At 39.4% G+C, this 27,447-nt stretch overlaps 1 protein-coding gene across 1 annotated transcript; it reads right to left on the bottom strand.

Annotated features, from left to right (window-relative positions):
• Positions 1 to 24,472, bottom strand: LOC149271829 (tropomodulin-1-like). The gene is made up of 9 exons (XM_089507109.1): positions 24,353 to 24,472; positions 23,836 to 23,992; positions 20,648 to 20,767; positions 10,997 to 11,086; positions 10,677 to 10,807; positions 10,450 to 10,557; positions 7,328 to 7,471; positions 5,646 to 5,790; positions 1 to 65 (listed from the first exon to the last, which is right to left on the bottom strand). Exons 1-9 carry the CDS (start codon positions 24,470 to 24,472, stop codon positions 1 to 3), a joined length of 1,080 nt encoding a protein of 359 aa, XP_089363235.1.
• Between the last annotated feature and the right edge of the window lie 2,975 nt (positions 24,473 to 27,447).

Raw genomic sequence — 27,447 nt, 5'->3', positions numbered from 1 at the left:
CTACACCCCGCTTCGGCATTTGGGATAGATTGGCCCAACCAGGTCAGCCAGCCTCCTCTTCCTCACTGGGAACAAAATAAACACACGAGATGGATGTTACTAAGTGAAGATTACCCTTAAATAAAAAATGATTACTGCACTGAAATATTTCAACTTGCAATGGTCTTGTGGATCTTGTAAATTACACTATATTGTATACTGTACTATAAAGTTAGTTTTAAAGGTAATATGTAACATAAGAATCTGTAATTGGGAACTTCTTGTGGTATTAGCTTAATAGATCTACTGTTTAAAGGGTGGTCCCATTAATTATTTTTGACAATGGTAACGAAGTCCAGCAGTGCATAGACTTTCATTAGTCAGAGTGTGTACCAGAGTGACTATTACTGAGCCATTATATTGTTTACCACCAGGCAGTATGATAACACATAATAAATGGCTAATAAGCCAGCTGTCTGGAATCATTGTATGCTTTGAAAAAGAAAAAACAGTATTTATCGGATACTAGTGATAAAACATGGTGGGAGTTTTCCCTTTAAATGTTCTCTGAAATATATGCATAAAATAAGAGAGACACATGCAGGCATTTCATTTTTCCCCCTGCTGCTGAGCACAGTTCAATTGTTGGACGTTTAACGGTTTCCATGGCATGTAACATCTCAGACTCAAACAGTTTTGTCTCAATAGATGGTCTGGGATGCATGATCTGGGAACCCACAGGTGGTCACCTATTTGACCAACAGGCACATCCATGCTGAAGTAGGGATGGAGGGGAGGCATTTGGAGACAGGGTCATGAGGGGAAGCTTGCACATGTCCCATCCATAATATATACGCAAATATTTTAGGGGTCCGAATTGGGACATGTTTGTTGGGAGGTGAGGCAGAGAAGGGCCGGTGCAAGTGTTGGTAGAGCCTCTAGCCCACCTTACCGGAAGAGCCACCTCTGGCCATGTGGGAGCTACAATTGAAGATTGTGCAGCAAAGGGCAGCAAACAGCACTCATCTCCATCACTATTACAGCCCGTTGAGCCGTTCAGGTTAGATAAGAGTATCCTCCAACCAACCCAATATCCCCAAATCTTGGGTTGAATGGGGCAACAATGGGACAGTGCCCAAAAATCTGGACTGTAATACATTGGAGGTATGCTCCTCAACTGGCCCATAATTCCCACTGCCTGCAAATGAGCAACAGTGGGGCAGTTATCCTGGACAGGGGGACAGTGTCTGAGAATTGGTACCATCTTGCAAAAACCAGGACTGATGAGTTGTATGATAGTAGTCCAAAATGTCAAAACTGCAAAAAGAATGGGAGAAAAATCTGCTGTTGCGCAAAGATAGAGAATCAACTCTTTTGCATATCACTAATGAGGTTTAAAACCCTACAACTTAAGTTGACAACATTTCTAGTTAAGTTGTGTATAAGGATAAACAAAAATCAAACAACTTCAAATCAATAACAAAAAACTTTTTTTGGCAGTAGCTGCACCAAAGGCAGATCCAAATCCTGACTTCAGGAGGTGCACTTACACTAGCACACACACAGACACATCTATCCAGACACACATGCTAACACACATAAACTTAACACTGACACAACTAGACATCCACCACTAACACACACCCAGACACTCACACTAACATACCCAGACTCTCACACAGCCAGACACACTAACACACATACCAAGACACTCACACAAACGTACCCAGACAAAGACACATGTTGACACCCAACTGTCCTGTCACCCCCCGTCCACCAATGACCTGCCTCATGTTGGTTTGTGAAAGTTGTTGACCTTGTTTATATTTTGTAACATATGTAACATGTTTTGTAATGATAAAAAATAACAGGTTTTTTTCATTTATAATGAAAAATAAGAGAATGAAGTAGCAGAAAAATGAGATTCTGAGGAATAAGAACCAATGAAGCACACTAAAGAAGGCGAGGTTGAAGTAATGGAAGTGAAGAGCCAGAAGGTGGCAGCCTAGAGCACTGCCCGTGGCACAGAAATAGGGATGCCAAGAGAAATGTATAGAGGTTTCTATCTATACTTATACATCCTCGAGGTCCACAGTTGAAATGGTATGCCACGGCCCGTCACTTCTATGCATACGTGCTGCAAACAAGAAGCAGGTCAGAACCATCCTTTGCAATTAACAATGCAGATAGCAATACCAATGTGATCATTCATGTAATTAAACATTTTAATGATGTAATAATAATGTTTTATAATAAATTGGGGTCTCAGCTTACACATTTTTTTAATAAACAAAGGGCACTGGCTATACCTAAAGCTCAAAGAAATCTGGGTTCTAAAATATTAATCAAAAATATGGGTTCTACCTTTCCAGAAAATAATTTGAACAAAAACATAGCTGTTGACTTCTACACCGCTGCTGCAGGAAAGCTATCCCACATATCCACCTCCTTCTCAATGAAGAAACACTTACTTACAGTGAAAAAATGATTTGATCCCCCTGCTGATTTTGTACATTTGCCTGCTGACAAAGACATGATCAATCTATAATTTTAATGGTAGGTTTATTTGAGCAGTGAGAGACAGATTAACAACAAAAAATCCAGAATAACGCATTTCAAATAAATTATAAACTGATTTTACTCAGTGAAATAAGTATTTGACCCTTTTGCAAAACATGACTTTCGGTGGCAAAACCCTTGTTGGCAATCACAGAAGTCAGACCTTTCTTGTAGTTAGCCACCAGGTTTACACACATCTCAGTAGGGATTTTGTCCCACTCCTCTTTGCAGATCCTCTCCAAGTCATTAAGGTTTCGAGGCTGACGTTTGGCAACTCAAACCTTCAGCTCCCTCCACAGATTTTCTATGGGAATAAGTTCTGGAGACTGGCTAAGCCACTCTGGGACCTTAATGTGCTTCTTCTTGAGCCACTCCTTTGTTGCCTTGGCTGTGTGTTTTGGGTCATTGTCATGCTGGAATTCCCATCCAGGACCCATTTTCAATGCCCTGGGTGAGGTTCTCATCCAAGATTTGACAGTACATGGCCCCATCAATCGTCCATTTGATTCTGTGAAAACACCCCCAAAGCATAATGTTTCCACCTCCATATTTGACGGGGGTTGTGTTCTTGGGGTCATAGGCAGCTTTCCCTTCTCCTCCAAACACAGCGAGTTGAGTTGATGCCAAATAGTCCAATTTTGGTCTCATCTGACCACAACACTTTCACCCAGTTCTCCTCTGAATCATTCAGATGTTCGTTGGCAAACTTCAGACATTCCTGTACATCTGCTTTCTTGAGCAGGGTGCTGCAGGATTTCAGTCATTCACAGCGTAGTGTGTTACCAATTGTTTTCGGGTGACTATGGTCCCAGCTGCCTTGAGTTCATTGACAAGATCCTCCCATGTGGTTCTGGGCTGATTCCTCACCGTTCTCATGATCATTGAAACTCTACGAGGTGAGATCTTGTCAGGAACCGCAGGGATTAGAACCTGCAACACTGTGGATTCTAGGTGAATCACTTATCCACTACTCCCCCACATGGATCTTGGGTTGCTGTTTCCTTCTGCCTCTCCTTAGACCATGTTGTTCCTGCATGCTCTTGACACACCTGCCTCTCGTTCGGTCAATTAAGGATCAATATAAACCAGGCATCATCCTAGCCTCAGTGCTAGAGCATTATGTTCCCGGCCTTGTATACTGAGCTACTGCTTCGCTGCATCTGATCTGCTTCCAGCTGTGCTCCAACCTCTTGCCTTGCCAGTGCACTTCCAGTTTCTGTACTGAGCTTGTCACCCCAAGTTTATATCCTGCTCATGCTGAAAACACCTATAGATGCCGCCCAAGAGAAAGACTAAGGCTAAAGTGGAGCACAGCCCTGAACTGGATACATCAGCCTGCCTACAGCCATGCTCTGAACCTGAACCTGCCCCTGCCCCTGCATCGCGACTCCTACCTGGTCCGGCACCCAGTGTCCTTACTTTCAATCTCCCTCCAGACCGAGGGAGATTGACAGTTATTTTGTGTTTCTCCCATTTGAGCATAATCGCACCAACTGTTGTTACCTTCTCACCAAGCTGATTGGCGATGGTCTTGTAGCCCATTCCAGCCTTGTGCAGGTCTACAATCTTGTCCCTGACATCCTTGGACAGCTCTTTTGTCTTGGCCATGGTGGAGTGTTTGGAATCTGATTGATTGCATCTGTGGACAGGTGTCTTTTAGACAGGTAACAAACTGAGATTAGCAGCACTCCGTTTAAGAGAGTGCTGCTAATCTCAGCTCGTTACCTGTCTAAAAGACACCTGGGAGCCGACATTTTGCTGATTGATAGGGGATCAAATACTTTATAATTGATTTATAACTTATTTGAAATGCTCTATTCTGGATTTTTTTGTTATTAGTCTGTCTCTCACTGTTCAATGCTTTGTCAGCGGGCAAACGTACAAAATCAGCAGGGGATTAAATAATTTTTTCCTTTACTGTATCATCAAAAAGACTAAGACTTTCCTGTTATTTGTTAAACACCTTAAACGTTGTTATTGTTTTTTTTAATCATGCCCATCTCTGCTTCATACCACCCAGGGTCTTGCTTCGATATGATGAAACTCTCATAAATACAGACTAGGGTTAGCCTAACTGCAGACACATTTGTCTCTTTTATTGGAAAATAGATCAATTCTGCCCAAAAAGATCAATTCTGCAAAGTACTGGTATTTCAATAAAAGTCAATATTATCTTCTGCAGCAACTAAATATTATGTTATGGAAAATATATAGTACTTGACTGAATTAAAGAAACTGTTTCCCTGCAGTGTGCATTTCTAAGTTTTCCTTTTTGTATTTGAGGTCTTGGTGTACTGAATTTCTGTTCTCAGTTTTTAGTTGGGTTGCTCTAGATGTCACATTTGCATCGACCTTGTTTGACCTACTATACAATATACATAAATATTTATGCAGATTAGATTAATTTGTTATAGATTCTTGTATTCCATGTGAAATCTGCTACTTTATAAATTTTACTTTAAACTTAATTTCAGGGTACCAAGGATTTTCAAAATGCAAATAGTTATTCTGCACCTATTTAAAGTATCCTTGCATAATGCAGGGCAAATATAGAAACTGGAATACTACGTGAAATAAGTGAATAAAAAAAGAAATAAAAAAAACAGTAATACTCCCCAAATGGAAAGCAGCAACCAACAACACTCTTCCTTCAAGTGTTTAGACAAATAGACGGTAGATCTACCGCCATGATCTACCGTCTATAATGCAGGTCAGACATTTTTGTAATGAAATCTTACAAAATACATTTTCCAGAAGTGTTCCAGGGGTACATCTAACAAACCTGCAACAATACAAACACTTTGCTCTCTATACAAAAAATAGATGGCAATTTAGTATATTGATGTTTGAAATACTATATCTAACACAAATGGCACTACATGAAAAATAAATGGCTGATTTTACTTAACAAACTGGTGGACTACAAATAAAATAATCAGCATAGATACCACTGCTTATCTGTTCTATTATAATGTTTTTTTTCTTTTTTTAGGTCTTCTGGGGGAAGGTGCATATTTGCCTCTGGGGTGCAGTATGAGAACACATTCCAGTATGAGAAGGGCAATCGTAATATGCAATCATGTACAATATTAGTCAGTTCTACTTACCAAGATCATTATTGTTCATCATCGCATTTGAAGCTCGAAGTCTAGGCCCTTGCTGAGTAAAATGGTAACCAAATTTCAAAAGGGAAGAATTTTTTTCCAACATACTTGCAATTTCCATTTCTACTTTATTACCGAGGGGTTGACTCTATTAAAAACAGACAGGGAACATTGGTCTATTAGATGTGAGACCCAGAAATAAAATGTCTAAGAACTTTTATGGGGGGGGGGATGAAAATATATATATATAAATATAAAAATACCAAAACTGTTTTCCAGCTCCTAAACCACATTGTGACATACATCTATTACTGTCTGTAATTTTGTATTTATAGAACTGTGTGTACAAAGTAGATGAATAATATTCATAACGCATCTGGTAACTTTTAATATCCTTTTCTGTCAGCTACAATGCTGAGTGTGACAGAAGTACTGTTTTTAGAGGTACAAAGCTGCTGGTGAGTGTGAAAGACTAAATCCAGAAACTGAAGCTGTCTCCTCTGTGTGAGTGACGCTGACTAAATGCAGATACAAGTTAGGAGTGAGGGCCTAAAATACAAGAGTAAGCTTCAAAGACCTCCCTGTTGACCAGCGACTGTACACTAATGTACATACATACTAGAGGCAGAAGACTGCAATGGCATAGATACTGCCTAAAAAGGAAGATAGGTTAGCCTATTGTGTTAATACATACATACAAATGCCTCTAATTGGGATGCACAGTCCCTCTTTGGAACTCAAACCCCCTCCTTGATATATCTCTGTTCAAGGAGCTCAGGGCATTTGCTGGGTATGAGTATATTACAGTGCTCTGCAGCCCTGTCACAATAATATGCTTAGAAACAGCAGAAAATATTTTATAAATTGTGGAAATAAAATATATTCAACTTTTTCTAATTACCTTAGGTAAAATAACACCACCCTCATAGAAAACAGATGGGGTGTGGGGCAAACGCATATGAGGGAATTTAAAAAGACTATGCAGGTTTAAAGTGTGCGTATGAAGGCAAAGGACACAAGGAAGTCTGAGGTGCCCTTATGGAGCCCCCAGCTTAGGTCCACCTAGGTGCTCATCAATTGTGGGTGAGGGGTCTACCCAGTGATCCAGTGGGTGGTCCGGTAAGAGCACCCAGTGCATTTTTTTCCACATTGGCCTGGCGTATAGTTTGTTGGTGATGTTTTAACTTTCATAACAGCAGCAACAGGGTGGTTTTCTCAACAAGTCCCAAGATCCATGTAGCCATAGCTGGATATTTAGATCAGGCTATTAACCTTTTGTGACATTTCATATTAGTCTCTATGAGTGTATCTCTAAAAATATTAAGCTGGCTCTAAGGTGTGTTTGTCTGGCTCCTAGTGTCTACTTTGTAAGTACATTAATATGCATCTATTGAGAGCCTTCATCTCTTCATTCTGAATGTGTGCACGAGGTCTTCTTAGACCCCACAGAACCCTTAGTGCTCAAGTTGACTGGCAGAGAGTATACTATGTGGCAAGAGATGAGTTTGGCCAAAACACATTTCCTGCAAGCCAAACCCAAAAGATGGGGAGTTTTATAATGATAAGTATCCTATAGCCAACTGATGGCATTTATAGCAAAATTCCTTGTTATTTTTAAAAGATACATTATTCTGCACCTGTGGGTTTCAGGGGACATTTCGAGAGACAAATACTAATACACTTACCTGATTATCTATCTTTAATTCCACTAGAGTTGTGTTATGTTGGAGAGATTCAATAACAGCCAATATGCCTGTTCCACTGATAAAATTGGACTCCACATTTAAGCTTTTCAGGGAAGTGTTGACCTTCAACATGTCTGCCAATGCCTTAAACAGAAGGAAGAAGCCTTGGTATTTATGTATGTAATTACCAGCTTATCATTAGGCCAAAACTACATATATTACACACTTCAACTAAGGTTGCTGCCTTTTGCCAACTAGCTTTCTGGAATTTCTCTCCAAAGGGTTGGGGTTATGGCCAGGGCATTATTTATAATTAATATTAATCACTATTTAAAATCATTTCACATTTTCAATAGAGAGAATAAAGACATGAAAGACGAGTGAAAAGAGAGAAGAGAAAAACAGAAAAAGGACTGATTAAGGTCTGAGTTTTTACATCAGACTTACTAGATAGTTTGGTTCTTATCTGCCATCAGATTCTATGTTTATAAATATATATATTCTGTAAAGTTTTCAAAAGTACAAAAGCCCTTTCTGAATTTACTTAATGATCCTACATTTATAATGTGTAATATTGAAATATTGTGTACTTACATTATTTTTACTTTGAATAATTACTTTTAGAAATGCATCTTGTAGCATTATTTTTTATTTATTTTTTTTTTTTTTTATTAGACCACATCACATACAATATAAAGAAAAACATATATATAAGCAGAATGTGCAGATAATAAATATAGCAGCATATGTGTACAGGTATTCATCATTCCACTTATAAATATAGCAGCATATGTGTACAGGTATTCATCATTCCACTTATAAATATAGCAGCATATGTGTGCAGGTATTCATCATTCCACTTACAGAGAGTGGAACAACAAGTATTTCCACTTTTGTATATATAAGTTATTGATGCGTCTAAAATTGCAATATAAAACATATACAACACAATTAGACCGGGATTACAGCAAAACTTCCCAGTCTATACCCCACAACGAGAAAAAGAAAAAAAAAAAAAAAAAACAACACCGACGAACCATCCATACAATTCATTCAAACTGTCAAGCCAAGTTGATGTAATCAGTATGTTTATACGTTGTGTTATGACATTTGCTATCATGGGAGAATGTCAGGGTGCCGAGTCAGCCACGGTCTCCAGATGTTATGAAATTTCTGTAAACACTGGTGAGATAGAAAAAAGCCACGTTCCATCAAACATTGATGGCTGATTTGATTCACAACATGATCCAAAGAAATAGATGATGATTGTAGCCATGTTTATAAATATATATATTCTGTAAAGTTTTCAAAAGTACAAAAGCCCTTTCTGAATTTACTTAATGATCCTACATTTATAATGTGTAATATTGAAATATTGTGTACTTACATTATTTTTACTTTGAATAATTACTTTTAGAAATGCATCTTGTAGCATTATTGACAAGCATGTTTCTCTCAAACCAGCACTTTACAAAGAAGGTGATAAATTCCATTCAAGGCGAAAAAGATATTTAGAGACATTTTATGTACACCTCAAAACTTAGTAGAGTGCTGAAAGTCAACTTTTTTATTGTGAAGCGTGTTTGGGTTACAGGGAAAGCTTTTTCTATATTGTTACGAAAAGGGCAGCAGATTGAAGTCCTCAAATGAAGCCTACTTCAACCACATATGAAAATACTAAATTGATTTTTTTTACATTAAATAAAAAATTACTAAAAGCCTCCCCCTATCACTATGATAACTTGATATTTTGCATTTTGGGCTTACATTTTTCCTTCTTCCTTTTGTTCCTGGATATTTAAAAATAGGAAAATCATCATTCAGGATGGACGTTTAGTTTGGGAAATCACTGTATAACCTTTCTTCATTTTGAATTCCTTCTATTTTCTTACTGATTACCAGGTATATGCATGCAGTATGTTATTTCTGCAGCAGTAAAGCATGATTGTACTTCAGTAATAATGGTTTGATGAAAAGTGTAATAGTGATTATGTTTATAAATTACAATACCTAAAAGTCTGACCATTTAACTGCAACTAATGAAGAATAAATTGGAAGGTTGCAAGAGTAGGGTCCAGTCTGTACCAGTATGTCGTAACATGTCTAATACTACCAGGCCCGGACTGGGACAAAAAATAGGCCCAGGCATTTAAGCCCGAGCAGCCCATATTTATTTATTTATTTATTTATTGTTAAAGCCCACCCTTCATGTACCATCTTTGCATTTACTCATTCACACAAATCATTAACACATTCATTAATGCAGTCTCACAAATCATTCAAGCAATTCATCCACACATGAATTCATAAATTGTCATACGCATTCACACAATTCATCCACACATTTATTCATTCATTCATTCTCATACGCATTCACACTACCCCCTCTCCCCATCTTATCTGCCCCTTCTCACTATGTTCCCCCTTTTCACTATGTACCCCCTCTCACTATCTATCCCCTCTCCCCATTTCTCACTATCTAACCCCCCTCTGCCCCTTCTCACTGCACCCCCCTCCCTCACCCTACTTACCTTGTTGCCGGAGCAAGCAGCAACTGCGGCCGGGCCGGCCTTAGGGGTCTGCGGCTGCACAGGGCTTACATTAAAACATCGGGGGGGGGGTTTAACTTTATTTAACATCCTTCATGTTAAATAAAGTTAACAAAAACTTTTTTTAACATGGAGGATGTTAAATAAAGTAAAAAAAAAAACCCCGATGTTTTAATTTAAACCCTGTGCGGCCGCACACCCGTAAGGCCGGCCCTGGTGGGGGCTTCCCGACCCCTTAGAGTGGCAGACCCGGTTGCAGTTGCAGCGGGCTTAAGGGGCAGGTGCCCCTTATGCCCTGCGTTAATGCGGCCATAGAGGCCGCATAGGCCCAGTCAGTTCGGTCCTGACTGGGTCTATTTTAAGGTAGGGGCCTGGAGCTGCAGCTCCATCAGCCCCTAAGTCAATCCGGCCTGAATACTACCACTAATCGTTTCATATATTGTCCATTTTAATATTGGTTTTTGTTAGTATATTTTTTACTGTCCTCCTTCTATAACAGTGCTACAGATCTTGCTGGTTAATATATGTAACTTTTGACAAACGTCTGCATAAAAATGATTAAGCAACACTTACAAAGGCAACGGGGTCATTGCTTCGTGTTCCGACTATGCTAAACTTCTTTACATGAGTATTCTTTTTCATTGCTTCAGCATAAGCCTTTAATGTCACCACTGGAATGTTCTATAACAAACATAAACAGAAGAATACATTTCAAACAAAGAAATCAATGCACAAGTGCAATAGTTACTACATATCAGACATATATGTATACAAGCAGTAAAAACTACAAAACCATGTACCCTAATATTATTAAGGTTAACTTCCTCCATTTCAGGGTCATTGTTCTGCACTCGTTCCAAAGTTTCATCCACATCTGTAGAATTAGGTTCTTCATCAGGAACAGGTTTATATTGTGTTGGTTTGATGACACCTATTTGACAGAGATAAGTATGTTCAGTCCATTTTTTATATATATATATATATATATATGTTTGTATGGATTATTTGGAAAACATAATACTTATCGCTTAATGTAAATATTTGCCAACGAGTCCTTTTTGACATTTACCGACAGACACACAACCATGTATGCAAAAAATTAACCCAATTCTGGACTTACTGTTTAGACCTTCTTTGTTCACAATGTTGCTGCTAGCAAGTGCCTCGTAGTACTGCTGGTTACTCATCAGGGTGTGCATTCCAAGAATAGCTAAGTGAAGATGAATTTGGCATAATTATTACAAGAAACAGCAATAAATGCACATTTGAACCAGGGGCTTGTGTCCATCGGTTTAAATGAAAGGGGTGTCAAGGGTGGCAAGCTATGCTAACACAAAGGATCTCGATAAGGAAAGATGAGCTTTCTCGACAAGTTTCATGCCTATTACCAAGGTATATGAGTATCTGTGAGATCGTCTCGCCTAATAAACTGAGCATTATGCAGCGCTAACTGCACCCTTCTTCCAGAACAAGAAATCAGGGGCTGGCCCTTCATAAAACATTGCAGTTGGTGAAATGAAGATGAAAATGAAGGCCTTGTGCTGGAATGTGGAGACAAGAGGTTCTATTGTAGAACATGTGATGTTCTTGATAATCAACATTAGCTTACACGCACCTGAGCATTCAGCTAGGGCCCATGTAAACTGAGATGGCAGAAATACTGTCAAACTAGAGAACGTTTGCTGTATATGGAGTCAACAATTACAGTTTACAATCACTAATTTGGTTCTGTTAGATCTTCTGGGGCAAAGAACAAATCAAAACAACAATATATAGAACTGTAAACACGTAAAGTACCCATCATGCTTCTGGTAAAGATAAGGGCCTCAAAAAGCAAAGTCTGTTCATTCATATTTCACTTGCATTATGCTTTATAACCCCTCTGCAACAATATCTCTATTCATATGATTTTCATTACTGCTTCAAAGACTATGGGGAAAGGCACTTTTATTCACTCTCGGTGTAAATGTTTTAAGAACTTGGATTGAACAACATGAAGTGTTTGATAGGACTACATAGGCTTTAGAAAATAGGTACAGCCAGATGCTTGACTAACGCTAGTTGAAACTATATTTGGTGTCTCAAAAATGTATCTTTAGCTATAAAATATGCGTCTATGTCTCACGCTTAAGGGCAAAGGCACTTTAAAAGTTAAGGTACCCTTTATGGTAACAACTGAAAGATGGCTGTACAGGAGAGGTGGCTGTCTTATACACAGCTATAATTAGCTTGCAGTCATGTAACATTTACTTCTGTTCAACAAAACTATGTTTTTCAGTTTAGTCACCGTGTTTACCTACCACCTGTAAATCTTCACTGTCCAACACACATGTTTTATAGAAGCATCCCAGCCTCTCACTTAAGTGAAATGTATTGGAGTTCAATTTGCAAGGCAGAGACTTATTAACCTAGTTGTAACCAGGGGCAGCACCCCAGCATGGCAGAGTATTGGTATATGATTTTATAGTGTAATCAGACATCTGCTTTGTTAACAGCTCATTGAGCACCAGCACGCTAATTTGTCTCCAGTTTTCAGGCAGATGGAGTGACCCCTCTGGACCAGCCTTGGCCAGTACTCCCACTGAAGTCAATGAAACAGCAGGCAATCACATGTATGCTAGTAGTATATCAAGAATCATATTGTGTATATGCCCACTGGTTTGCGAAGATGGAGTTGGGTGGATTTACAAGATAAAAAAAGAACTTAATAACTAAATAATGCCTACACAGATCTACATGCAGTCCATGCAAAATGTGCTCCAATATGCATAAATCAAGGGCTGAAGCACTCCTTTAATTCTAGCGCAACTTGCATGTATCCGCTATGGTACATGTGCCGGCATTGTATGAAACTACACTTCTTGTTTTCAGTACATACAGGAATGGGGTTGAGGTAGAAGAGAGAAGTCTAATTTTCTAATTCCCATAAAAATAGAGCATACGTACAAATCCAAATGCAATAAAAAAGCATTGAAAACCCATGCAAATCTGGGAACTAGTGTGTCCACTGAACCTCAGTTCCTATGGGGATTGTTGTGGATGAGTAATGTCAACCTGCACTTTCTTGGAACAATATTTTAATTTTACCGAAAAAATTCCTTTTTCGAATGTAAGGTTGTACAATTGGTACACACAACTGTGTATGCATGTTAAGGCAAGGAGATGTTTCCTTCATTTACTAGGTAAAAGCAAACATATTGGTTATATGTCCCTTTATACCATCTTATTCCCTGCTAATGGAGATGGGGGTTAAACAATCTAAAGGGCCCTGCGGGAGGCAGAGATGCCCACCCCTGATTCCCCCATCCACCATCATGTTCCCAGTGGAATAGAGGACTTCAAGAAGTAGGTCTGGGCCTCGAAACTTGCCTCTTTATTCTAGGGTTGTCTCTGAGAAACTAGGATAAGCAGATGCCTAGGATGCCTAGAATGCCTAGAACGAACAACTGGCCTTGTCTCAGTATATCTCCCAGCAAATGTCAATGAGTATGTCTTGAGATGTGTGTGTACTTATCATGTGACCATTCTGCCTTTTTAAAAGATGTATACTCTCAACACTTTAACAAATAACCATCCCAAGCTCAAAGCTCTATAAAAAGCCCTCACACGCCTTCCATTCTGTAATACAATAACGGATGGAATGGAATATCATCTAAGCATTGGCAAATAACACACATCATCCCAGCATGCCACTTAGAGCTGCTACTGCATGCAACTTTCTTAAGGGGAAATGTAAAATCACATGGATCTCGACAGTATTGTCAATGCAACTTTATGTCAAATGCATCCAATTTCAGCAAAACAAACAACCAATTTATGTTCCTTGACATATGAAACCCTGGTGGTCCCATAATGAGAACAGGCATAACATGGAAGTCACGCTCTGTAATAGGTGAAGCCAGTACTGCACAAGAACGTTAGAAATAGGCATATAGCTTTGCTATAAACAATATGATCTAAGAACTCTCCAACATGAAAATGCTAATGAATAGATTAACACAGGAATCAGAGACATCCAATTTCAATTTCCAGCCCATTAAACATTCAGAGCTTCTAGAAAAAAAGGGATACCACAAGAAGGAATTTGAACTCAAAAGAGGGACTGACCCTCCTAAATAGGGGCACTTGGGAAATGTCTATATCTATGTTAACAACCAAAAAAGACAATATTGGTACATCATGGAATGCATTTTGCATTTGTTCTTTCCAAGGTTGGCTATTTTTCTTGTTTTCTTTCACACACTGATATAGTTCCTTTCCCCTGTTTGTACTGTTGTATTTCAGATGATAGCATTTTAATAAGTAGGACCTCTTCCATAAATATAAAAACATGTTGCTTTATGATGATGCATTCCCTTATATCTACACATACAAATATCTTATTAACATGAATTACCCTTATTCACATTAAGAAATCCATTACTGATTTATAATGATATTACTATTTTTTTTTAAATTACCAGTCACATATAGCCACCACACCATTTTTTTGGAGGAGAACAAAGAAACAAACCCTGTCCTACTTTACTCTGTGTCTGTATGCCAAATAGGTGTGAGCAGGGTTTAATCTTGAGTAAAGGTGCTGCTTCCTAGCTGATTAGCAGAAGTTGGCTGAAAATGAAACACATTAAATGCCACTATTTTAGCTGAAAGATGGACATGACCTTACGTTTATAAATTGCCAAGGCATGCTTAAGCCACCACATCCAAAGTTCAGAGAACATGTCAAAGTATCTGATTAGGACACTAGGAAGACAATAGTCATGGCCCTCAGCAGGCTTTGGGTTGGAGATTACAAACAGCATCTATGGAGGAGAACAAAAAAACAAACCCTGTCCTACTTTACTCTCAGAAGTTGGCTGAAAATGAAACACATTAAATGCCACTATTTTAGCTGAAAGACGGACATGACCGAAGTAAATTGAGTCAAGATAAGATAAGATCTATTTTAGGAAAGCAAACAATATCTTGACTGTACACGCAGAGAAGATATTGATAACACCAAATAGCATTCTGCAGCATAACAGTGCATAACACCATAAGAATAACGCAACACAAAAATTGTTCTTTAGCAAGAGAAACCAGAGACAAGTGGTATTTTGGAACAGTGCAAACTAGTACAGAACATTACCATGCTGTTCTTACAGTCCCAAAGTGGCTTCTAAAAGATGAGTCATGATGTATGAAGAAAACTGGAAAAAGATATGGTTTGAATGTGATAAAAAAATGGGATGATATCATTGACACATAACAGCTAGTAAAATTATTAATAAACACGTATGAAATGTATGAATCAGCTCATTCAAATTATTGACCACTTAACTCATCACATGTTGCCTTTAGTGGTAATACTCATACATGTTTGTAATGATGTTCTAAATAGAGACCCAAGCTTGTCATTTTTATAGCTAGACTCAAGCAGCCTAGCTATACTTAGCACCAGTTGGGTTGTCCATATATTATATAATATATATTTCAGAATATGTAAGGCTGTGTGGCCAACCCTTTACCCTGGTGAAACGCTTGAGGATCAAGGCTAGGTGATGAATTCCCAACTGACGATACATAGCCTACAACTTTTTTTGCTACCACCACCACCACGGCGTTAGCTTGCTGGCTAAAATGAGCACAAAAAGGAAGCGAAGTTTGGGATTTTAGCAAAACCTGGGGGTTATGGCAGTAGCGTACCTAGCGGGGGGCGGGCGGTCCGCCCCAGGTGCCGCTCGTCAGGGGGGTGCCACGGGCTAGGGTGACCACATGTCCCGGATCCCCGGCAGCCTCGTCACTTTTTTTTTTTTTACACGGAGGAGAGAGAGGGGCGCCTAGCAACCGCTCGGCGCCCCTCAGTCTCCTTCGCGAGGCCTCTAACTCCGTCGCGGTGCGGGCATGTCATGCTGAGCGCCAAAATATTTCGGCGCTCAGCAGTGAAGCGGCAGAGCAGGAAGCAGTGGCAGAGCAAGAAGGTAAGTACAAAAACCTTTAACTACAAAGAGGGAGGGGGGGTAGATAGTGGGGGGGAGGGAGGGAGGGCGGGTAGATAGTGGGGGGGGAGGGAGGGTTTGGTAGATAGTGGGGAGGGAGGGGGGAGAGGAGGGTAGATAGTGAGAAGGGGTAGAAAAGGGGGAAGGTAGATGGTGAGAATGAGTGAGAGAATGAATGTGTGAATGAATTGTCTGAATGAGGGAGATAATGAGGTGGTGAGAATGCATTAATGAATGTGTAAATTTGTGTGAATGAGAGAGAATAAATGATTGTGTGAATTAATTATGTGAATTAAAGTGTGAATTAGTGAGTGACTGTTAAATGGAAAATTGATTTGTGGAAAGGCAAAGATGGCACAAGTAGGATGTTTGACCTTTGGGGACCAAGATGACACAGGCAGGGTGTTTATGGGACAAAGATGGCACAGGCCGGGCTGTTTGGGGACAAAGTTGACTCATGCTGGGCTGTTTGGGGACAAAGATGGTAAATCCTATGTGTGTAATCTGGGTGCTGGTCAGGTTCTATGTGGGCAGTGTGTACGCCAGAGCTGGCTTTGCGTTGTGCAACCTGTGATCTATGCCTGTAGTTTTATCTCTTGCTATGTTTCCATACATTATTATTGTATACCTGCAAATATGGGATTTGTATGTCTGATTCTATGCCTCCAGTGCTGAGTTCACATGTGAACAATAATAATAACAATATTTATATATATATATATATATATATATATATATATATATATAAATTGCTATCACTCCTATCATGCCAAGTCAGCTAGTGCATGCTGGAATATGGGTATGCCTGGGCATGATAGGAGTATGATTGCTGTTAACAATCATATATATATATATATATATATATATATATTGTTATTGAATTTTTTGTCCTATTTTGGTTTTGGACAGGTAAATGCTGGATTTTCGGTTTCAGTGGTAGGCCTAGTGTTAGGTGTTATGCTGTACCCCGTAAATGTCGGCCTCAGTATATAGTGATAGGTGTTATGCTGTACCCCCATCAATGTCTGCCTCAGTATATGGTGATAGGTGTAATGCTGTACCACCATCAATGTCTGCCTCAGTATATAGTGGTAGGTGTTATGCTGTACCACTGTCAATGTCTGCCTCAGTATATAATGATAACAGTAATGCTGTACCACCTTCAATGTCTGCGCCAGTATATTACCATAGAAGCTATGCAGTTTTAAAGTGTTGGGGGGTGCTCAATCAATAAAGTGTTGAGGTATGAGGACATTTTTGAGTACAATGCATTGGGAAATGAGGGTGCGCTGGCCAAAATCTACTTACCCTACTTCCCACCAATACCTATCCACATATTCATATTAATTTCAATATGTTTCAGTATTCCAGGTATGTTATGTGTGTTATGACTATCGGTACATAACATTCTAAATCCCACAATCATTTTTTTACTGATGACAACCTAGACACTGTGACATTGTGCACATTCTTCCCATCAGCAAGGCACACTATGTTGCTTTATATATTAATACTGCTCAGCCATAATTAACACATTACATATTTAAGCAATAGATTGTTTGTAATTCAGGAGTTGGTTGTGCAAATACATGGGCTACAGGGAGTGAAAGGTGAAATGATATCTGGAGAGCATAATATTTGAATGATGAAGGAACAGACGCCATTCCTTAAAGGGACAGTCTAATGTCACCCCAACTATAGAAGAATGCATAATAAAGTATTAACTAGAAAATGACCAAATTAAGTATCAGGGCAATACAACAATAAAAGGACAAATTAGAAAACGGTAAAGCCCCAGAAAAATATATTACTAAATAAATAAAGCATAACTTTTTATTTAATATCAGAAAAATAAATTACATTTTTGTTATATAACAATAATAAACATATTAATTATAGAAGCTAAAACAATAATAATACTCCTTGCACATATGCAATTAAGTTACCCAAAATATTTAGTGCTGTCCCTTAGTGTATAGGAATAAACAATAATCCTAACTGGGTAAAAAACATGGAAAAATAGAACTATATACTTGTGAATGCTAAATTGCCATAAGTGCGTACACTTAACTGCTATATAGAGTGTGCAAGACAATGAAAAGAAATGCTGTGACTGTACTAAACTTGTTCAACAGGATTACTAATCTGATCCCTAGCCATGTCATATAATGGAAAGCAGTACATTAGCAATGTGTAAACCTGGACCCGACGCTCAATTACCGAAACAACAGCTTCAATTGGATTGCCCCTGATGAAGCCGATGATTGGGTAACTTAATTCCATGTATGCAGAGACTATTATTGTTTAAGCTCTTACAATTAAAAAAGGTTATTAGTATTATATAACAAAAATGTTTTTATTTTTCTGATATTGAATTAAAAAAAAATTCTCTATTTAATAAAATAATAGTTCCTCTGGGGCTTTACCATTTTCTATTTAGTTCTTCTTCATATTGAAGTACTCTTTTTATTTATTTTTGCATTTAGGAACAAGGTGTATTAAAACTTATCTGACACAGAATCTCCAGCCATGCTGCAAAATCGTCCTTCTTCCTCACTGATCTCACATTCCTTGCGTTTGATTGGCTGCTTGAAGCTGTCAGTCAGTGGCAGGAAAGTACTTCCATTGAAATCAATCGGGAACACTGTCCTGTCTCTGGTTAACCACTTAAGCAGCCAAACAGTGGAAGTAACAAAATGGCAAACAGTGCCATTGAAATAGGAATACATAACAAATGCACATCTAAATAGGCCCATGCATGCACCTTTCACCAGATATGGTCCTGATGCTGACTGGAGGTGAGTATATCACATGCAGGGAGATGCATTCAGCTGAACAAAGAGCAAGACATTTAGCTGGGGAGTGGGGAAAGGGACAAATGCATTTGGGGAGATTCGGCAGAAAATTTAAAGGGACCACACGTCAAAGTACATACGATGGTTGAAGTATCCTTTTAAATCCTAGTTAACATATAAACACTATATTGGGCTTACTGGAGGAGGTAAGTTAGAACGAGGGATCTTGATCTAAAACTACAGGATCGTAGGCTTATTTGTGGGTGGTAGATAAGTGGAACAGCCTTCTAGCAAAAGTGGTAGAGGTTAATACAGTGAGCCAATTAAAACATGCATGGCATATGGCTATGCTGAAGCTAAGGTGAAATAAATGACTGATAAAGTCTTGACTTCAGGAAAAACATGCAGACTAGATAGGCCGAATGGTTATTGCCCACCGTTAAATTCTATAGTCGGGTTACAGTTTTTTATTTAAATCAATAGGTGAAGTAAAGTAGACATACTGACAGCAATTGCTTCCTGTGCATGCCTCAGTAATTTAAAAGGTTAATTATAGTAGCTAAACAAAGCGAGGATCTACATAGATTAGTTCCTTTATTGTGACATTGCTATCAAGTTATCAACATTGTGGAAACTATAATAATGTTGATAAAACTAGGATGCAGGTGTTGTCTACATAATATAGACTTTATTCAGTAGTAAGACAAACAGGTCTATTTACTTAACTGCAAATGTTTGTCAGTTGGCTACAAATGTGCAAACTGGACATATGTTTAACTTGTAAATTCACTAAAGCCAACTTTCATTAGCACACACTAAAATGAAAAAAAAATTGAATACAGCAAAAAAAAAGCCTGATTAAAAAGAAATATTTTTGGCGCAAAACAAAAAATGTGGTCAACACAAAACAACCAGGATGACTTTAGAGACAATTTTGCAATAAACATATGGTCATCAATCAACTTGAGGTTCTTACAATCCAAAAAAATCATATCAAAATAAGAGCTGTTGACGTTTGGATAATGTCAGGTTGATCAGATGATAACCTTCCCAACTGAAAGCTAGGAACAGTTATTGAATATTTTGGTTTCCAGGCATAGTCAGGTCCGGATTAACATAGGGGCTGATGGAGCTGCAGCTCCAGGCCCCTACCTGAAAAAAGGCCCAGTCAGGGCCAGACTGACTGGATGTAGGTGTTGCAGAACCCATCCTGGTGTTCGGGTGTCGGTGAGGCAGATCCTGTCCTGGTGTGTGTGTTTGGGTGTCAGTGCGGCAGAGCCCTTCCTGGTGTGTGTGTTTGGTGTTGGTGTGGCAGAGCCTGTCCTGGTGTGTGTATGTTTGGGTGTCGGTGTGGCAGAGCCCAACACCCAAACTTTCTAGGCCCAGAAATCAGTGAGAGGAAAAGTAAAGGATTTGTGTTATTTACTCTATTTCAATCTGCATATTTAATTAAAAAAGATTAGTGGCGCTAAAAGGTGGCTTCAGGTGTATGATGACTTTTTTAGTGTACTAATGTACTCCCAATCCCATCACATAAGATTCTATTTTATACTATCTGCCTAGCACTGGTGTTCTCTTTATCCGGTACACATGGATGCAGAGGAGTTCTGTATATTCTTTCTATTTTACTTCCTTAAAAAGGCCCACCAAAATCCTCAGCACAAAAACCATGATGCTATTAATGCTATGTTCTTCCTGACAAGACCACAAGCCATCAATGAAATCAGAATAATTTCAGAAACATCCTTGGTTTTGTCTTACAAGCATACCTGGGAACTTGTGGGCTCCAGTATCTTGGAGCCTACGCTTGCGGAACACTGCCCGTTCACGTCGCTGGAATTCCCACTTGAGGTCCTGCTGAAACCCGGAAAGTTCCCAGGTATACTTACAAGAGATGAAGAAACCTCAACTAATGTGTGTAGGGTGCTATACTGGAGTGCTTAGACACTATAGCCTCACCAGATGGTGCACAGAAATAATCTACTATTAACTTACCAGCAATATCACAGAGTTCAGCATCAGATGCGTTGGCTAATGCTTCCTCCAGTTCCGGTTCCAAAGTCACACTTTCTAAAACCGGATCAACTACAGTCTTCTTTGGAATCCATGGCTTTCCTGGGTACAAAAAACCCCAACATTATCAAGAAAGCACTTTTGTAGCTTTAGTGTGACTAAAGCATCCAACAACACAATATAAATTTAAGCAATATCTAAGTATATCTTATCAGTGAAACAAACCAGGTCTATACAGAATGTGTTCATGGGACATTCACAAGCACAAAAAAAAAAAACAGAGAAAGCGTTTAGAATGTATAAATAAAGAGGACAATTTTTCCCGTATATTCTATACTATTTTTTCTTATTTCAATCTTTGGATTGGGGCAGAAAGGTTTTTGTTAATGTATATTTCCAGTTGGAGGGGTCATGAGGTGGCACTTTTTTCTACATTTAATCATTTTTATTATTATTATTTTTTACTGTGTACATTTTTTTGACTGGAAATTCCTTTGAGGTCGTAGCCCAAAAACACGAGGCTTCTTCAGTATTTTTACGCTATGTTTTGTTGACTCTCCTTTTCAATTTTCCATGCACCCGCACAAATTATAAATTGCTTTTTCGAAGTCAGATAACTTATTTTGATTCCATTTTTAGATGTATTGTTCAATATTTAGTATGATAAATACAGTAAAGTATGTTTTTTCTAATATCTTACTAAGATAATGGTCCCCAAACCAGTTAAGTTGACCAAAACACCACAAAATATATTAATGTAAGTGTCTTGAATATGAAGTTTTGGAATTTACAGGGCACAACATGGTTGTTTCCTTTTTCAAATTTTATTTTTTGTAGCCTATGTCTCATTTGTTATTGTTTACAGCCCACACGCCCCCATAAAGGTATATATTTTTGGAGAGAAGACCAGGAGTTTTGAAGAGAACGCCAGGGTATCTTACTGGGAACATTAGGACACTAATCATGCATCCAGTTGGTCACCAATCGCTGGTCATTTTCGTTGCTTTTTTCACCAAACTTTCCAAGTTTTAGGATTGTTTACACAGGTTTTCAGCTGCATCTTCAGATTACAGAAATAACCCACATGCATACATTTTTGTATATTTTTTTATCTACAGGGCACAATACATGACGATAAAAAGATACATTTTGACAAGTATGCCAGCCTGCTTTTCTTGTGCACCTGCTTTTGTGGGTCACAACTGCCATTGCCGGTATCATCATCATCATCTTGGCTGAGGGTGATGGGAGTTGTAATCCACAAAGAGTTCAGCTCGTTTCGAAAAAAATTATATCTATTTTTAAAAGTATTATTTTTTAAAACTTTTCTGAGGCTCATGATTGGTCTCTGAGCGATCAGCAACACTCACTACACCTTAATGGAGCATCGGCGTGAGAAGGGTTAATGGCAGTTTCCAAGGACAATGATGCATGCATGTAAAACGGACTCCAGCATGCATTAAAAAAAATAAAAATACAATATTGAGATCTAAAATGTTCCTTTAAGAAAAGTACACTTGCACTCCTCTACTCTTGACAGACTGGGCTCTACTTTCAACTTTTATAAATGTGTAGCAACATAAATGCTATTTTAAATTATTGAATATCTGGAAAACATTTAAAAAAAAAACATTCAGAAGTGCATTTAAGCACATGATAGTGTCATTGTACTGCATGTGAACGGACAGACTGTGTAGACAAGGGTTAGTATGCGGTGATCACACACACACCAGCTTTCCAATCTTAGATTTAGTCTGCATCTATTTTGGGCTTCTCCCTGAGGAAGACCTATGAAAACTTGAGCGACTGCCAGACAAAGGAACAAAGGAACAGTCCTGTCTTGTTAAATGACGGCCACTCACATAGATTAAATATAATCACCGCTCCGCAAGCTGCTCACCAAGACCAGCTCTAACCTCCACTATTTTATGAACATGTCTATCTGCCAAAATCTGAACAACTGGGCTCCATTCTCAAAAGCTTTAACCAAGCTTATGACATACAGAGATCATACTGTCCGACCTTGTTTGCAGTTTAATGATGCAATCTAGTCCAATTATATTATTATTATTATTGTATTAATACTTCAAGGGAAAGGTTTTTTTATATAGTGTTTATGGGTGGTAACAATAGGATAAGAGATAATCTGGAATGGGACAGTTTAAATATACATATCTAACAACTCTGATGTGAACTTCATGCATGCACATCCTTTAAGATAGATTTATGAAATGCCCATCGCAACATCATCAACTTCACTTCAAATACTCTACATGTCTGTACCAAACACACAGCTCATTTTAAAGATGTGTGTCCGTGGTTTTGTTCTTTATCGTTTTAATAAATATGTATTTAATCTTACATCAGAAAAGGAGAATGTCCCCTAAAACACACTCATTAAACAAACATTTATACCATACACAGCTATTTATAATTCAATATATAGCTATAGTTTGCCCATTACAGCTTGAAATTCAGCATGAAAGAATGTGGAATGTAGTGAATATATTAAACAACACAATTCCATCTTATGAAATGCTACGGCAGCGTTTCTGCATTCAAACTCTTAAATTGATTTTGTATAATGTACAAAATATAATGTATTGGTAGAAACCACAGGGCCCTGGTCGTGCGAAAATTGCCCGGGGGCCCCCCAACAGCTGGTCTGTGCCTTCATTGCCCCCAAACACCTACACATGCACGCTCACACATACAATTAGACATGCATGCACACACACAATTAGACATCCATGCTCACACAAAAACACAATTACAAAATCATGCTCACATTCATACATATATACATATAAAACAAACAACCTCCTACCCGGAGGTTAAACCCCCCGTCTTCAGCTTTCTATCAGGCTGCTCACACACTTTGCAAGCAGCCTCGGTTTCACCGGAGTATCATGTGACGTAATGTGACCCCAATATGCTCCTGTCTCCCAGTGCTGGTTCAAAATACTTTAGAAAGGGCCCTTCTGGCCTGGAGGGGTGCGTTCCAGGTTGTTAGGGCCCTTTCTAAACTATTTTGAATCGGTACAAGGGGACAAGAACAAGGAGTCGCAGGGGTCGCACCGGGGGAACCCCTGTAGTTACACAAGTGGTGAAAAGATGATACTTGCTGCTTCAGCCACAGCCGATGCTGTTGCACCATGGTAAGTACAAACCTCTCTTTTCTCCAGTATAAGGCACTAAGTCTTCCTTGTCTTTTATTTCCTTTGCTTCCTTCTCTAAATGGTCTAGAAGAGCATCCCTCTGAAAGGGCCCCGTTGGTGTCTTTTTGGTCTGGTCCCTTTGTCGTAGCCCTGCGGGCAATAACTCATTCTACAGAGAAAAAAAATATGCATAAATATATATATATATACACATACATACATTTGAAGAAATGGGACACAATTAAACACATAGATAAACAAACTGCATTTAGATTGATATATCTTCCTTCAAACACACAGTAATTGCATTATTCAGGGCCAGCTCAACCCTTTTTGCATGGAAAGCTCACTAAAGATGGCTGTTTAAAATATTTCAATCTACCGCAAATCATCTGTTTAGTGAGTAGGTTTCAAGACAAGGACAGAGTGAAAGAAATGTGACATATAACTAAAACAGTCCATATATACTATATAAAATAGCTAAACCTTAGCATTGCATCACTAGCCAACTACACTTAGTGATACCTACATCTGGGTCTAACTCTTCCAGCTCTCCTTCCAGTGCTTTCAATTCATCCTCTGTCAGTTTCCTTAAGATTTCATCCTCATCAACATCTCTGTATTTTTCTAGGTCTTTTCTCATTGACATTTTAAAATGTTCAGGTCTTCCTTTCCAAAGTTCAATGAGCTAGAAAAAAACATTGATGGAAAAAAGATAAAAATACAACAAAATGCCTTGTAGAATCTAAGAGTCTTGAAACCCAACCTTTATATAGATAGTGGCCATGAACAAATGGCTCCACTGGATGTTTCCCCTGGTTCTTATAGACATGATTAAAAAAAAAAAATGGATACAGTATTAGTGATGATGGAGTAGGGGGACTGCAGGTTGTTGCCTACTCCCTTTGAGTTCGAAACATGTGTACATGTCAGTGGAGGCTCCGTCATATGAGCACATGGGCACGTGAACCCCCAAGGGCAAAAGAAAAAAAAATAGCAAAATTAATCAAAAATCAATTTTAATCTAAACTAGATTAAAATGGATTTTTGATTAATTTTGCAATTTATTTTTCCTTTTGCGCTTTGGGGTTCACGTGCCATGAAGCCTCCTGTCCCCTGATGTAGCCTGCCTGTGCCTCTGCATATCGCAGTGCGATCAGAAGAGACCCTATTTGGCTCAATTGCTGCCGCGCTTACTAAAGCGTCGGTTGAGCCGCCCATTTGAACCCTGTTCGCACACTAAAGGCTGTGTGAGCGGGGGAGGAGCTCCCAGCCGTCAGCTCCCAGCCAACAAACTGCCGCCCAGCCCGGAGTCTACCCGCCCTCCCCAGTGACTGACTGCAGTCACACTGATGATTGGCCCCACCCCTTTCCTTATAGCATCCACACTGCTCAGCAACTCATCTAACAGTAAGTATAAAATTAATATTTGGGCTGCTGAAAGTTAGGGGAGGTGGGGGTAAATTTAGGGGCAGTTATGGTTAATGGGGTGTTTAGGGTTAATTTAGGGACAGTTATGGTTGATGGGGTCTTTTAGGGAAATGTATTTTAACCTGTACATTAAGTCGTAAATGTACATTTCATTTTCAAAATTTATATATTGTGAACCCTCATTGGAATTACCCACCAGCCGCCACTGGCACATGTATATCCATTGTAAAAAGGGCTCATTGGTGTCTCAATGCCAGGGCCGGCCTTAGGGGTGTGCAACCTGTGCGACCGCACAGGGCGCCATGGTAGCAGGGGCACCTGCCCGGGACTTAACTTGAAACGTCGGGTTTTTTTTGCTTTTTTTTTAAACTTTATTTAACATCATTCATGTTAAATAAAGTTTAAAAAAAAACCCAAAAAACCCCGATGCTTTAATCTAAGTACCGGGCAGGGGCGCCGAGCGGTTGCTCGTGAAGTTCTCAGCAGCCGCTAGGCGCCCCTTACTCTCCTTGACTCCGTCGCGGTGCCGGCATCTCATGTTGAGCGCCGGACTATTCCGCGGCAGAGCGAGAAGACAGGTGCCTCCCGCTCTCACCGCAGGACTCCGGCAACAAGGTAAGGGGGGGTGTAGTTTGAAGGGGTAGAGGGGGGGTGTAGTTTGAAGGGGTAGAGGGGGTGTAGTTTGAAGGGGTAGAGGGGGGTGTAGTTTGAAGGGGTAGAGGGGGGGTGTAGTTTGAAGGGGTGGGGGGTGTAGTTTGAAGGGGTAGAGGGGGGTGTAGTTTGAAGGGGCAGGGGGGGGTGTAGTTTGAAGGGGCAGAGTGGGGGTGTAGTTTGAGGGGGGGGTAGTTTGAAGGGGCAGAGAGGGGGGGTATTGAGGGGGGGCACCAGAGGAGTAGTCCGCACAGGGCGCCACAATGCCTAAGGTCGGCTCTGCTCAAAGCTAAAGAAAAGAAGGTCTCTCCATTTTTTTAATTGTTTGTGTACACTGCTGGAAATCATTTTGGAACCTACAGTGAATAAAAACCCACATGAGCACCATAGCCTGGGAGCCCTCCGGGTTTGTGATGCCTTTTAGTGAAGTTATGTTAACAGAATACAACGTAGTCACATACGCCTTCAATTCCCCAGAGGGGTTATGCAGAAATAAAGGACCTCTGAGGTGTGGAAAGCTTACCAGACTTTTTGTTACACTTTCATTAATCCTTGGTCTACTAAAAGGTATCACAAGTTTTATTAGGTCTACTTAAGTAAAAAGTTTAGAGGATAAAAGACAAAAATAGACACTCGGCATAAATAGAGTAAACCGGAATCTGTGCAGTCGCCTGTTTTTTTCCAGTTGATGAAGCAGGTACTTATTGTGTAAATTGCCCTCTAGGCTGTGATCAGTTGGACAGCGACAGAGGCTGAGACTTACTGTTTTCTGCCAACCTGCATACCTTTTGATTACACTCTACATAATTTTTGTCTGCTACATATCTCTAAAAAGATATTCCCTTCCCGGTTTTCGCAGGAAAGTCCCTATTTTTCAGGGCACTGTTCCAGGTAGCTTTTGCAGGGAGCACATTATACTAGTGTCGCAAGGTGGCTATTCATGAAAGGTGGGTGGCTTAACTCTGGCCACCTGAAACGGTGAGGGGTATGTAATCATACCTGAGAACCTTGTGGCTCCAGCTACCCGTCGTCATCGCTGAACAACCGCTATTTTAATGCGGAAGGTGGCAGGGAGTACAGCGTGCCGCAAAGCCACTCCTGTGAACCAGAGTTTCCCCTTAGTGACCTGGAGACCTGGAGAAGTAGCGGTTCACCCCGAGTCTCCTGCAAAATCTAGAGAGTTCCCAGTTCTACATTGATCTCTAAGTCACTTTTAATATTCAGTTATGTTTTAAGCAGGTTTAACTAGGGGCAACCTGCCAACAATATCAGCTGTTTACTGGCAACTCCCAAAACACAATGACATACAAGCTGTGGAAGAGAAATCTCTGTATTCCCAGTAACTCACTTTCATGAGAAATAAACATCATTTCTGTCACATAATGAAACTTGTTTCTGACCATTAAATTCTATTTAAAAAGAAAATTGGATGCCGTAAAATCCGTATAAATTATCCTCATGTGGCCTGAAATCCAGTTAACAAGAAATGAGTCAGAACTTTCCTTCAATTTTCTTTGGAGCTATTCTTAGAGAGAGACAGCA

Source organism: Sceloporus occidentalis, unplaced genomic scaffold (assembly GCF_023333645.1).
Source record: "Sceloporus occidentalis isolate IW3139 unplaced genomic scaffold, rSceOcc1.0.p SCAF_458, whole genome shotgun sequence".
Taxonomy (NCBI): domain Eukaryota; kingdom Metazoa; phylum Chordata; class Lepidosauria; order Squamata; family Phrynosomatidae; genus Sceloporus; species Sceloporus occidentalis.
This window is presented reverse-complemented; position numbering and strand designations above follow the sequence as displayed.

Excerpts from the sequence above, each read along its gene's own strand:
- LOC149271829 (XM_089507109.1), bottom strand. The coding sequence starts at position 24,472 with ATGTCAATGAGAAAAGACCTAGAAAAATACAGAGATGTTGATGAGGAT. Across the intron at positions 23,993-24,352 it reads TGGAAGAGTTAGACCCAGAT|AATGAGTTATTGCCCGCAGG; the intron begins GTAGGTATCACT and ends TTTTCTCTGTAG. Across the intron at positions 20,768-23,835 it reads TTATACTGGAGAAAAGAGAG|GAAAGCCATGGATTCCAAAG; the intron begins GTTTGTACTTAC and ends TTTTGTACCCAG.